The sequence below is a fragment of the Manduca sexta genome, chromosome 7, assembly GCF_014839805.1.
Source record: "Manduca sexta isolate Smith_Timp_Sample1 chromosome 7, JHU_Msex_v1.0, whole genome shotgun sequence".
Taxonomy (NCBI): Eukaryota; Metazoa; Arthropoda; class Insecta; order Lepidoptera; family Sphingidae; genus Manduca; species Manduca sexta.
Window position 1 is genome coordinate 5,314,651 of NC_051121.1, and position 14,004 is coordinate 5,328,654.

General features: G+C 36.0%; 1 protein-coding gene across 1 annotated transcript; it reads left to right on the forward strand.

Annotated features, from left to right (window-relative positions):
* The first annotated feature begins 1,072 nt into the window (after positions 1 to 1,072).
* LOC115441398 (succinate dehydrogenase iron-sulfur subunit) lies at positions 1,073 to 2,098 on the forward strand. Its single transcript, XM_030166178.2, has one exon. It carries the CDS (start codon positions 1,166 to 1,168, stop codon positions 2,063 to 2,065), a length of 900 nt encoding a protein of 299 aa, XP_030022038.2. The 5' UTR covers positions 1,073 to 1,165; the 3' UTR covers positions 2,066 to 2,098.
* The last annotated feature ends 11,906 nt before the right edge of the window (positions 2,099 to 14,004 follow it).

Consider the following 14,004-nt stretch of genomic DNA (forward strand, 5'->3'; position numbering starts at 1 on the left):
TAAAAAGCGAAATGAAAAACGGTTCGAAAGACCAAATACATACTATATTCTTCACTTCGATCTAAGCCAATTACTTATAGAAGTTACGCCCTATACGATAAGCAATCTACCAGAGTACGTGGCTTTTGACTAGCTGTACAGTAATCTAAGATAGAAAAATCCAGGAGTCAATGAGTGATAAACAAACATAACTAGAAATACCGCGTCAGAATAGCAACAGCCGTACACGGTTAAACAATATATTTATGTTAGTATCTTCTTATAATTGCATGTTTCATGTACTGTATTTGCTATCAATTTCTGGAACGTTAGCCAGTAAAATCAATTTTGTTACTTTATATAGTTGCTCGTTCTGAAACGCGACAATCGCATACATAGTAAAAACCATAGTGTTCAATTTCGTTATCTAGTTTTCTGATGTCAATCGATATAGCTACAGTAGACAGTACCAATACAATTTGCAATCGTTTATGGCGTTATGTTCCCCGTTGGTTAAAGTAATACAGAGGTTAGAGAAAGCCTCAGAGCCTTTTGCAATAACTTTAAATAGTTTAAATGCTTTAAATAAATTAAAGCTAAAACTTCGTTCACAGACCAACTCAATCATTAGTTCAACAACTAATAAGGTTCATGAAAAACCGAGATTATAAGTATATATTGATAAACAAAAGCCAAAAACATCGGTTTTTCTCAAACTCGGTAATCACTTAACATATCAAGCCCCACATCAAACACAGCCATCAATCATTGCCTAAACACGATTCATACCAGCTCATCGCGGAATATTTAATGTTTCCCTCGTTGTAAAACATATTTAAAAATCGAGATACGAAGGTTCAGATTGCGGTGCGATACGTAATTTTATTGTTAATCTTCGGTTTAATATGGGGCTCTTTCGGTAAATGATTGCATATTTTTGATAAAACACATGGATTATTTTTATTATGAGCCTATGGAATCGAATACGCGTATATTATGGGCTGTTTGTATGGTGAGTGAGATTTCCGATGGCTAATTTTTTTGCAAAAAGTACAATAGCCAATCATAATTCTCTTTGGCCTATCTATTTGTATACGATTAGTTTGTGACGTTTGTCATTTAAAATTTAATTGGCATCTATATTTTTTTAAATATTATCTACTTTTCGAGCCTTGCTTTTACCTTTATGGACAATTTTAATATGCATCGAATTTTTGTGAGTCAACTTATCAAACGAATAGACTTCAACACCAGAAAATATAGCGGGAAAAAGGAAGCAAAAAAAACAAAAAAAGATGTCGAACCCCGAAGAATCTTCAAAGTGTATCGCTATGGAGGTATTCTAAGCAAGGAACAACCTAAATTGCAAAATTACGAACTGGATGTCAGCACGTGCGGAAAGATGGTCCTTGACGCTCTGATCAAACTGAAGGACATGGACCCTTCGCTGACGTTTCGAAAGTCTTGCCGCGAAGGCATCTGCGGCTCCTGTGCCATCAACTTACAAGGTCGAAATTGCCTCTCTTGTATCACAGAAATTCCACCAGATAAGAAAATTACCATCTATCCTTTACCTCACATGTACGTCATCAGAGACTTGGTCGTTGACATGACTCACTTCTTCAAGGGCTACAATAGCATTCGACCTTATTTGGTAAGGAAGAACCCCATACCGATGGGGTCTGGGCAGTACGCGCAAAGCGTTGCTGACAGTGACATGATGGTAGGATTGTATGAATGCGTATTGTGTTCTTGTTGTGCCACAGCATGTCCTAGCTACTGGTGGAATGGAAGGAGGTTCCTAGGCCCAGCTAGTTTACTCCACGCTTACAGATGGGTCATAGATAGCAGAGATGACGACACGGAGCAAAGACTATTCGACCTTCGTGATGATTTCAAGGCGTTTCGTTGTCACACCATCATGAACTGCACTCTGGATTGTCCTAAGGGTCTGCATCCAGCCATGGCGATTGCAAAGTTGAAGAGACTGATCTCGGGTTTGGATAAGAAGCCGAGCCCCGAAATTGATCCGATGAAGTTCGGAAGCGCTGGAAGTCTGGAACAATGTATTAAGAAACACTCATAAATTTTTTAGACATTTAATAAAATCTTTTGTATATTTTTGTACTTATTTCTTCGCGGAATCTACCGATATTACGCATATAATTAAAAGAATTATGCCAATTGCTGACGAAGAGCCAAACGTTCAAAATAGCGTAACATTCCGAGATCTAGAATTTCTACAAAGTCTACGATTCAGTTGATTTAGAACTCTCAGCATTCGTTGGCACAGAACAATTGCATTGTAAAGCATTTGTTTGAACTTCAACGAACCAGGGCTACGTCGACAACTCTACTGTGCAGTAGCATGACGGATATTAGAGATCGAGTATAATCCATAATTCGAGACCCTATCAATCTAACGTAAAAATAAATATTATTGTTACGCGCCGCTATCCTAGCCGATGACATCGGGCGTTTCCGGAAGTATTCGGCTGCGCGGGCACGCTGGCAGAAGAGAAGATATGTCACGCGGCGACTATTCGATTATTATTCTCTCTGGCTGGACGTTGTCAAAAGAATGTCTAAAATTGTATTCTGTAATTATTTTGCTAATATAATGTTTACTGTAAAAAGAGCGTTTTACATTCAGAAGTGGGATTATACAAATGATAATTTGAAGTTACATTGAATTCGAATGTGAAGAGAACTATCGGAATAAATCTGTGATGAATCATTGAATGCCAAAATTAAAATTACCAGATTCTCAGATTTTTAGTTACCATGGCAACGTCTACGTCTGTTGAAGTAAATATGTTGGGAATGCATATGGAATTGATGTCTGCACATTAGTACGATTAACGACATTCATAACAAAAACTTCGTTATGCCTGCTGCTTGGCTCACTGGAGAGGGTGTTTTCTTAGAAACTAAATCATTGGAGACAGGAATGACTGGAGTCATGTGAAGTCAAATTAGTGGCGCAACACTTCAGGCTGACAATGCGAACGTGCGTAACTGTTTATTTTATTTAATCTGATCTGTCTGTGGCCGTGAGCCTTTTGATAATATTCTATCTGCAGCCGTGACCATTTTGATCATATTCTGTCTGTAGCAATGACCATTCTGGTCATATTCTGTCTGTAACCATGAGCATTCTGATCATATTCTGTCTGTAGTCATGAGCATTCTGATCATATTCTGTCTGTGGCCATGAGCCTTCTGATCATATTCTGTCTGTAGCCATGAGCATTCTGATTAGTGTTACTAGGTCCTATTTGTTTGAAATCGGGCAACAGGTAAAACAAATCGGGATCCAGATTGAAGGTCGAAACACAAAAAAAAAATACTGCAAATCATGCTAATGTTGGTTTTCATTGCAATTTCTGTTTTAACATCGGAATCGTAGATCACGGTACAGTCGCGTCTCTAAACAACAGAACAAAATAAAACTATACCTACAGGGCTAGTGATGTGATGTGTTGTTTATTTTTTTGATAATAATGTCTTTTGATAAATTTATTGATTTTCGGGACATTTAATGTTCCAATCAGTCGCAAATCGGGACGCGTCTCCAGAACTCTGATAACCGGGATATTCCGCGCACATCGAGACACCTGGTAACACTACGTCAGAACATACTCTGTCTGATTTGACTGCTTTATTTTACTGATCTGCTTCATTAATTCTGTTTTACTTAATTTCTTTTCTGTTTTTCTAGTTCTGTTTCTGGTTTAGTGTTTATATTTAATTATAAACTATATATAGTATCTGTGAATTCATTAATCTTACATGGAAAGCTTACAGTCTGACATAAAGAGATTAAGCTACAATATACGGCAGGAGTACAATATTATGTGATTTGTGGTATACGAGGTTCCAAAATCCAGTCAACTGTGTTGATGTATAAATGCAATTTAGGAAAACAGAGTAAAGAAAATAAGACAGAGCAAACGTTGTTGTTTAGAAATGTAATATAATAATATAATATAACATACATATCTTCTGTTCCAGATACCCTCACTGATCTGGTTTGGAGCATGATATAAAAAACTATTCTGTCTGTACTTGGACTCTGGATAAATTGAAAAGCACTGGCTTATTAATTGAAATGTTTGGTATTCTTACATAGCACTTACGCAATGGCTCTGAACAATTGATGCTCTCTAAGTATACTAATAAGGTACAATATGGTGACTCTGAAATGGTATACTGGATTGTGTTGCCGTACTAGCTGTAACACTAAGCTTGGTTGGTTAACCTTCGCTCAATTTTTGATAAACAGTGGGAATGGTAATCTGAGATTGCAAAAACATTTGTATTTGTCTTTGAGTATTCTTGCAATTTTGAAGTGTACCATGGTGGTGGTGGTGGTTTATTGTTGGTAATAACATTATGAACAAAAAAAAAAGTAAAATATCAGATAAAACCTTACGACTGACATCTATTATACTGCTTATGATAAGTTATTTTCTGTTAACCTGTTGAGTTGTAGAAATATTTTAACCGTGGTTTTATCGAGCAGACATGCACAAGGAATTCATATCATGATGATACTTCAGAGATGGATGTCTTCTGATTTTAGTGGGTCATTAGAAGCTGATGTTTTAATCAAATAGTTAAAAAAAAAAGTATGTTTAGAGTTCAGTTATTGTCATTTTGTATATATGTAATTATATGGCGAGAAATTACAGGTAGTGTTATAATAATTAAAAAAAAAAGTTGAAACATATTCGGTAGAAGTAGCGACGGATGTGTGCTTCAGTATCGATACTATTTACGGAGCCCAATTTACGGAATGTAAAATTGTCATTACCGAAAATTATGTACAAATCCTGGTTCCGATGAGTTGCCAACATTATGTAATGCATATGAAAATTGCTGTAGTTGTTTTTATTCCATGTTGGCAATGTTCTCTCTTTGCTGGTTGTTTATATAAGCGGAACATACACGTGTAGCTAACGCTGTACTTGAGTAATGTAATTGTAAATCACATGTCTCCACATCGGCTTCGATCGCCAGTGACAGTTTTTTATAAACACTGGGGTAACGGTTAAGTCTGCTGGTTCTCTTAGTTGAATCTGGTCCAGTGTCTTGGTTATGCCTGCGATATAGAACCACTTTAGCGAGGACTTTATAGATATTTGACATCAAGTTGTAGACCTATAGTTATTTATTCAAACTGTTAAGATTTATAGTCTTCTTAGTGTTCCTTATATTTTTAAATAATATCCCATTTAGGAAGTGTCTTGACACGCGTGGCTTAACTGACTATTCGACTCATAGTTACGGGGTAGACTGCGCTTTCAATTGGTTTTCTGTTATAACAAACGAAAGTTTTGAAGATCCCGAGATCTCTGTCGTATTTTTAGTTGTTTCGTCCGATTTGATCTTGAATGTTGCTATGCTCTCTGGAGTCCGTCATTCATCGAACATATTCAGAGATTGGTATGAGAGCCCAGAAGCAGTTTCTGTATCATTTTTCACACGTGAATAACCACTGCCACAGTTTACAAAGCTACGAATCTAGACTTGCTCAATTTAAAATCAGTTTTCTTGAATAAAGACGCGAGATGGCAGATATCATTTTTTTTTTATTTTACAAAAATGGGTTAACGTTGACATTGATAACTCTGTTTTGTTAATGAAACTTAATTTTGCTGATTCTCGTTCTGGCAACCGTCTCCATAACAGAGTGACTTTCAACTTGCCAACACGGCGAATCAATTATAGTCATCACTTGCCTTTGTGGCGAATGTATCAGTCCACAATAATATGCTTCAAGAAATTTGTATTTTAGCGGTAAAGTACCTCAGATTAAGAAACTTGGAATAATAAATTCTGTCCCTAATTTGTGACTTCAACTAATTCGTTATTACTAATTCAAACACATTGTAACTTGTTTCCTAATTTACTTTTATTGCATGTAGAGTTCACTTCTCGAAAGTCGTGCACCCAGTTCTGTTGCTAATGTATCCGTTCTTAATTTGGAGTCTGTACATCTTATGTTATCGATTAGGTTAGAAGAGCTAGTAATAAAAAAATTGTTCTTTTCAATCTTCTTGTGTAGTCGTATAATAGTAATTGTTGTCCACTGACTTGAAATTAATTTATTCTTAAGACCTCAGTCAATAACTATGTGAGTGTAGGTGTTAATAATGTCCCTGTTCTCGATGAGAAGTTCATTGCTGATGTTCTCTGCACCTGAAGTTTTATTTGACTACTTTTATGTTTCAGAGATTGTCTCCGGTACCGGTTCTTTAATGGTCGGATCTGTTGTTTCTGTAGTATTTCTGCATGTGTATAATTCTTTGATGCATTAAGTAGCTTTGATAGAGACTCTCGTATTGTGGTTTCTATTATGCCGTTTTTATCCTTTATGCTGGGGATCTAATCTCTTTTCGCTGTCTGTATTTTCCCGTCTTTTTTCTTAATGCCTCTGGTCGTTTGAATGCATTTTTTCTGTGTTTATAATCTGGAAGCATGGCAATCTTCCGCATGTTAGTTTTAAATATTTTATTAATTTCAGTTATGACTTTTCTAACGCTTCTTGCCTTTATGCTGTGTTACTCGTAAACCATTTGATTAATTGATTTGATTGAGTTGGTATATGTTGCGTATGCTTATTTATATGTATGAATCGTGTGCTGATAAGTCCTTATTGTGTGTTAACTTCCTTTGCGACTTCTATGGAGTTCTTTAGTTGTGCTTCTCATTCCTTTTCATTTGCTGCTGTCTTACTAATTGGAGGTTTTGCTTTGAAAGGTTTAATTGTTCTGGGTGTTATTTTAAACTTAAGTTTGGTTCTCAGCATTCTATGATTGCTACTAGTATTCAGCATTAACTGTATGTAAACTTGGATAAATAGAATGAAGGTCTTTGGTTGCTGGGAATGAAGTAAGGAAACGGGGTTTAGGTACTAACGAAAAATAAATTATATACACATATAACGTGAAAGTTAATTGCAAAATGGATAAGTTGTTGGATATTGTGGATACGCAAGACTTGATTGGTTTATTAAAGAGTTAATCGATCAGAAATAGTTAGTGATTTACTGGTAAAAATGTTTAAAATATAAGTATCCGATTCAGTTCTGCTTTCTCAAATTTATGTTTGTGAATACCTTTGGTATTCACTTTGCAGGATGGCCGATGTTACGCGCCGCTATCCTAGCCGATGACATCGGGCGTTTCCGGAAGTATTCGGCTGCGCGGGCAGGCTGGCAGAAGAGAAGATATGTCACGCGGCGACTATTCGATTATTATTCTCTCTGGCTGGACGTTGTCAAAAGAATGTCTAAAATTGTATTCTGTAATTATTTTGCTAATATAATGTTTACTGTAAAAAGAGCGTTTTACATTATATTTTGAAGATGTCTTCTAATACCTTATTCGCTATTTCTTTTATCTTTACTATTTCGTTCATTTCATTGCAGGTTCGATATCTCATTGGTATAGTCTGCCTAATTATAATATGCAGGCAAATGTCTATAAAACCAAATCTAACTTTACCCCAGTTGCAGACTAAACTGTAGGTCATTAATTTGATTAGCTTACAATGAGACTTTTTATACTAGTGGACAGACCGCAAACTATGTAAACTAAGTTATGTACTCCGTGTGTAATTTTCTGTACTATGCGAGCAAGCTAAACTGATTTATCTCATTTCTTGGTCTGCAACTGACTTCAAGTTCGATAAATATAACAATTTTGTCGAGCCGAGGTACTGAACCTCGGCCACCGAGTACTGACTCGGTGATATCAAAAGGTGCCAATGTAAAGACTTACAAAATTTGCAGTGGTTGAGACTTTCCAACCCTCACACCCACTACTACAACTCCTGTAAGCCAGGATCAGCAGCAGCACGTATTTTATGACACCTAGCGGTGAAGCTCGCCTTGTGTCTGAAAACACAAACTGTCTTTATCTTGCAACCAAATTAATCAAATATAAATATAGGGAGGAGTTGGAAATATTAATTGTCCACTTCCTTTCATAGCATCGCCAGCCGACGACCCAGGGTAGGCAAGTTGAAATGGATAATTAAATAAACATGAATTGTAGATAAATCCGACAGCACATGTGTCTCCGCCACTGCCCCTCTCCGGCTTTACCAATAACATAGAACAGAGTGTAATTGAGCGTACGGAATATTATGAATGGAATTTGTGAATTCATTCGAGTTTTAGAACCCCTAGGGGTGGGCAGCTACTCCTTCCAACCCCCCTGCCCCCTCGGTGACGTTCTTGATGATAGGATAAGCCTTCAGGATAACCAGCGTGCTGATAATAGTAAAGTTCAAGCACTACATTACATAACCCCTGTTCATAGGATAACCTTGAAACTGATTAGGGGTGAATCGAACATCCCCCGATAAATGCGTGCCGTCAATCATGCACACACGATTAATCATTACTGATGAATTGAGCCGCTATGACGCGCAAATAACCGGATTACTTAGGCCTTTATTATGTGTGGGATAAAGTTGAAATTTTTCGTTGGTACATTGTTGTATTTATTGATTTAGGATATATTGTTGGGCGTTGTAAAATAGGAAGAGGATTTTTATCGCGGCTGTGGATGCAGTGATGGTTGGTCGTCCGGCCTGAGGTACAATTCCTGCAACCAGACCAATATTTGTATGTAATAATTATTGTTTTAAATTAATGTGGGACCGAAAGACGTTTTTTATTTTTATAACGACACAAAACTTATATTTGTGCGAAATAATTACTAAACTTATAATATTTACAAGTTATAATCCAAACTTGCTGCACAGAGTAAATTGATCCTTATAGGACACAAACTTTATATTTAGTATTTTTAACTAGCACTAAAACAGATGACAATATGATTCTCGCATAGAGTTGCTAATGGACCAGAGATTCACACAAGAAATGCTGACTGTTATTACGAAAGATAGCCACTATTTTTACAATATTTTTATAGTTGAAAAAGGTCGATAATAGAGGAATAAAAACTAGTACCTTACATATAAACCCTTCACGTACTTATTACAAAAGCAACCGATGGCTCCCAATTATTTCGCAAGTAATAAGACAAACAAATCAGAGGTCGTTTAAATCAGACCTCTTGTTCCGAAACGGTCTCTCGATTATGCAAATGTATGCAAAGCTGAACCGCCCAATACGGACGGAAATTTCGATAAAGGTCACAAAAACAATTTTGGTATAGTCTTGGAGAATTTGATTTTTTTGTCTATTTATTTTGAGTTGGGCTAGCCTCTTTATAAACAATTAATCAACGTTCCTAAATTATTTACATATTTTGTTCCTGAGGATTTAATTTACTAACTTTTGCTTGCGGCTTCGCCCGCGTTGAAGAGTTATTTCCGTAATAAAAGTCCTGTTATATAATTCCCTGGAATAAAAATTAACCTATGTTCTTACCAGGGTTTGAAACTATCTCCATACCAAATTTCATCCGTTCAATCAATCAAATCAGTTTGGTAGTTTTTGAGTTTATCACGTTCAGACAGACAGACGCGATGGACTTTGTTTTAGAATATCTATACCTAATACAAAACAAAGTAAAGATAAATACCATAGTGCCCTAGTCTGTCTATTCGCTTACTCGAAAAAAACACTATTTTATAAATTTTCTACGCAGTTATTTTGAACTCTAAGAAAGGATACAGACAGCAAAATACAGATTTTTTTTGTATCTATACTAATATTATAAAGCTGAAGAGATAGTTTGAACTCGCTAATCTCAGGAACTACTGAACCGATTTTGATTTTTTTTGCACTAATAGGAATATACATTACTCCTGAGTGCTACAGGCTAGTTTAATCTCGCAAAAACAAAAGCAAGCAAAAACTAGTTTATCAAAACTGAACATAAAACCATGAGAAATAGTTTCAAGTTTATGAGAAGTATCTCCTTGGAAGAAACATATCTTTCCATGAACCATCAGGTGTTACTTTCATTCCTCATTTCTATCAAATCGAACAACTTTCGTTCCAAAGTGGTCTATGAATTTCAACACAACTGTTCAAGAATTCATTGGACCATTACGCTTGACCCTTGGCTAAAGTATCGTAATCTATATCATAGGAAAGATCGTTTCGTTGTTAGTTGCAGCGTACTTGAATTGGGAACATTGAGGTTCTTCGTGCCTTTTTGTAAGGCAAAGGGGAATGGCATTCAGCCCGGTCAGTTTGTGTTCTATTTTTAAAAATTGTTTTTATGATCATAATACTTAGTCTTGCCATAAATATTGTAATAAAGAAAAAAGAAAATTGTTAACTGCAAATAACATTTATTACTTTTACAGTGTGTCAGTTTAATACATAAATATAAAACAATTAAAAATATAAAAAGCTTATTCGAAGTGGTCTCCATTGGCTGCAATACAGTCCTTTAAACGATGAGGCCAGTTATCAATAGAAGCACGCACTCTTTCCATGGGAAAATTCTTCACTGCCAATCGTATAGATTGTTTTAGGGACTCCAAATTATCATGGCGTTTAGAGCAAGCTGTACTCTCTAAAACTGACCACAAATCATAATCCAGCGGATTAAGATCGGGACTAGACGACGGCCAGTCTTCAGCTCTGATGAAGTCCGAAACGTTCGATTCCAACCAAGACTGCGTGGACCGAGCTTTATGACCCGGCGCCGAGTCTTGCTGGAAGGACCATACTTGGTTATTGAACATGGTGATGTTAAGGGGCTTAACTACCTTCTCAAGAATGGTATCTTGATACACTTGTGCCGATGTTTTGATACCTTTTTCACAAAAATATGGCTCAGTCACTCCTTCATAGCTAACACCCCACCAAACCATCACTGAAGTCGGATAATGTCCACGTTGCACTCTGTCGACTAATTGGGAAGCTTCCTTAGAGCTTTGAGCATAAATACGGTCATTTTGTTTGTTAAAATGTTGCTCAATTGTAAAAATTTTCTCGTCGTCGTAAAAATTAATCCGTAAACAAAATTTTTCTGTGACCTCCCTTTGCGTACCGCTTCAGTAGTTGTTTCGATTTTACCACCCTATTCTTCTTTAAATTATCAGTTAAGAAATGGCCAGTGCGTCTCTTATAGGCTGCAAGTCCTAAGTCATCTTTTAAAATACGCGACATGGTTCTAGGTGCTATCTTCATTTCCCGAGATAAAATCTTTTGCTTTCGGACAGGATTTCTTCGAATTCTTTCCCTTACTGCTTTGACCACCTTTTTCGTACGAACACTACGTGGACGGCCAGATCTTTTCTGTCACAAACAGAGGAGGTCTCATTGTACCTATTAATAGCCCGGTACACAAACATTTTACTAATACCAAGTGTATGGAGAGTTTTAAAAATTGCATTTGGCTCCATACCTACTTTGTGTAATGCTATCACAGCGATTCGGTTCTCTTTATCACCCCACACCATTTTAATATCGCAAAATATTTTACAATGTATTGGCGCCAAAATGAGAAAACACAATGAACAATCGTATAAAAATGACAGATTCGAAATTCAAATGTAATATTTTTTTATAATTAAGTGTAACAGTATTTATGGCCAGACTAAGTATACATGTTTATGGATGACAATCACTTTATACCAAGGGACCTATCAAATCATTTACCCAACTATGCTATAATAAATGGTATGATGTACCTCCGACAGCAACTGCGAGTATGGGTTAGATTATCACCGATCTGTTGCTAAAGGATTCTTGGTTATTTTGGACATATTGCCTGCCGTTAGACAGATAACCTTGACAAGTTATTTGTGGTGGGCAAAGTAGAAGGGAAAAGATCTCGCGGCCGAACACCTATCCGTTGGGTAGATCAAGTGACTGTCCTCACTGGATTGTCTATTACGACTGCCTTAAAAGAAACTAAAATCGAACAAAATGGAAAGATCTTATACAAACAACCACGAAGGCATTTCAGGGACACGGCCTTCAATAATGAAGAATACGACCGAGAAGAGATACCTCCGACAAAAATTTTGCACAAAAACCCGTAACCATCTTAACATAATGGCTACAAATTATATTCAATACAGAAAAACAAACGCAAATCGTTTGACATTACCATATTTCACAGCAATATGCCATGTCCGTCCATTATGTGAGAAATTAATTCGCGCCGACCATGAGCGACCCAATTCCAGCTCCCGATCAATTGACGTTAACTAATTTCATTTGTCTCGTGTTTTAGAACGGCATCTGCAGATGAAATGTCAGCGTGGACTGACAGTTGGGACTGATTGAAGACTGAAATTAGGGACTTATAGGTGCTATATTTTTTAGTTAGCTTTGCTTGTAATCTGAGATTCAAGTTACAGATAAAATGTTTTTTTATTTTCCTAGCGGAAGGAATAAATTAGAAACGTTTATTAATTAGACAATTCCGTATAAATACGGACTACACTTCTTCTCTATTCCAACATAAGATTTGCTGTCTCTATGCCAGACCTTCCACCACAATGTTGGTGCACATCGTATGTGCTTTTGAAAATAAAAAATAATTATAAGCTGTCCTATATTTATCTACATAATTATAAAATAAAACTATTTAAGGGTTTTATCGCGGCTATTTATAATATTATTTTCTCCTTACATTTCGAAAACTGCAGCCTTCATGGTCACGGGGCGAACCGCGAAGTAATAATATAATTAACCACGATAAAATCCGTTAAATAGTTTTATTTCCATAATTATAAAACACAAGTTCCATAACTCTGAGCTCGTCTTAATTATTCATTTACCTACTTGTAATGAACCATTTAAGAACATAATAACATTTTTCTTTCATTTAATTTACGGGGCCAGTGCTTATTAGATATGCCAGTGCAAATCCAGGGCTTAGTCCGATGGCTCAGCCGGGGAAGCCTGCCCTTTGAATAAACAACAGAGGCCGCGAATACACATCAGAGTTAATTTATGGAAATTAACCCATTTTTTAATTAATGCTGTGGTGGTTTTTATATTCTTGCACCATTTTTTCCCTTCATTATTTTTTGCTTTTCAATGAAGTTATGAATTCGTATTATTCATTGTGTAATATTTTTTTGGATAAGAATAATTTTTCACATTATAATTTGCATGATAGAACTAGTTCTATGTACAGCGGGTAGATAAACTCATCATAAGTATTTCAATATTATTTCCAAAGTAGAAGGAAAAATATTTTATTAGTTAGTAGTTACATAGAATTACAAGCTTTTGCTCGCGGCTTCGCCCGCGTAAAGAAGTTTTCCGGGATAATTTTTTCCGACTCACTTGATTTCTATCATTATATTATGACCAAATTACACAAAAGCATTATAAATTGTAGTTGTACTGTAAAGTTTCATCCACCTCCGTTAAGTAGTTTTTTCGTGAAAGAGTAACGAACATACATTCATACATCCTCACAAACTTACGCATTTATAATATTAGTAGGATTAATTATGTAGGTATATAGAATTGTTATTATGACCATAATATAAATAGTTTTCATAATTAACCAATTTAATACAACAAAATTATAGCTTCACGAATATTTATAAAATAAATACAACGTGTTTTCATATTCAACAGTTTCACAGCGAAATGGGCAATATCTCAGTAATACACGCGTGGAAACGGAAATACAGCATCAATAAATCCTCTTATTTTATTATCCTTTGAAACGTTCAATCCAATTCATAAAATTGATATGCCTTTAGAACATGCATATTTCATTAATATCGAAATTATATTGGCATAGTAACAATCTGGCTTAATTGTAGACTGTACAAAGTTTTTTTTTATTGATTTGCATGACGAGAGGAGCTTGCCTTTCGCCTGATGGTAGGCGATACGCCCATAAACAGTAGAAATACCATACAAAACCTTAAATCACAAAGTATTGTTAGTGTTCTATTGCGCTCGCTATCCTAAGACGTGAGATGTTAAGTCTTATTATGTCCAGTAGTCACACTGGCTACAATGTCCTTCAAACAGGAACACATCAATGACTCCACACTGCTGCTTGGGGGCAAACATGGCCTTTGCGGTGGTACCTACCCAGGCGAACTCAC

Excerpts from the sequence above, each read along its gene's own strand:
- LOC115441398 (XM_030166178.2), top strand. The coding sequence starts at position 1,166 with ATGGACAATTTTAATATGCATCGAATTTTTGTGAGTCAACTTATCAAA.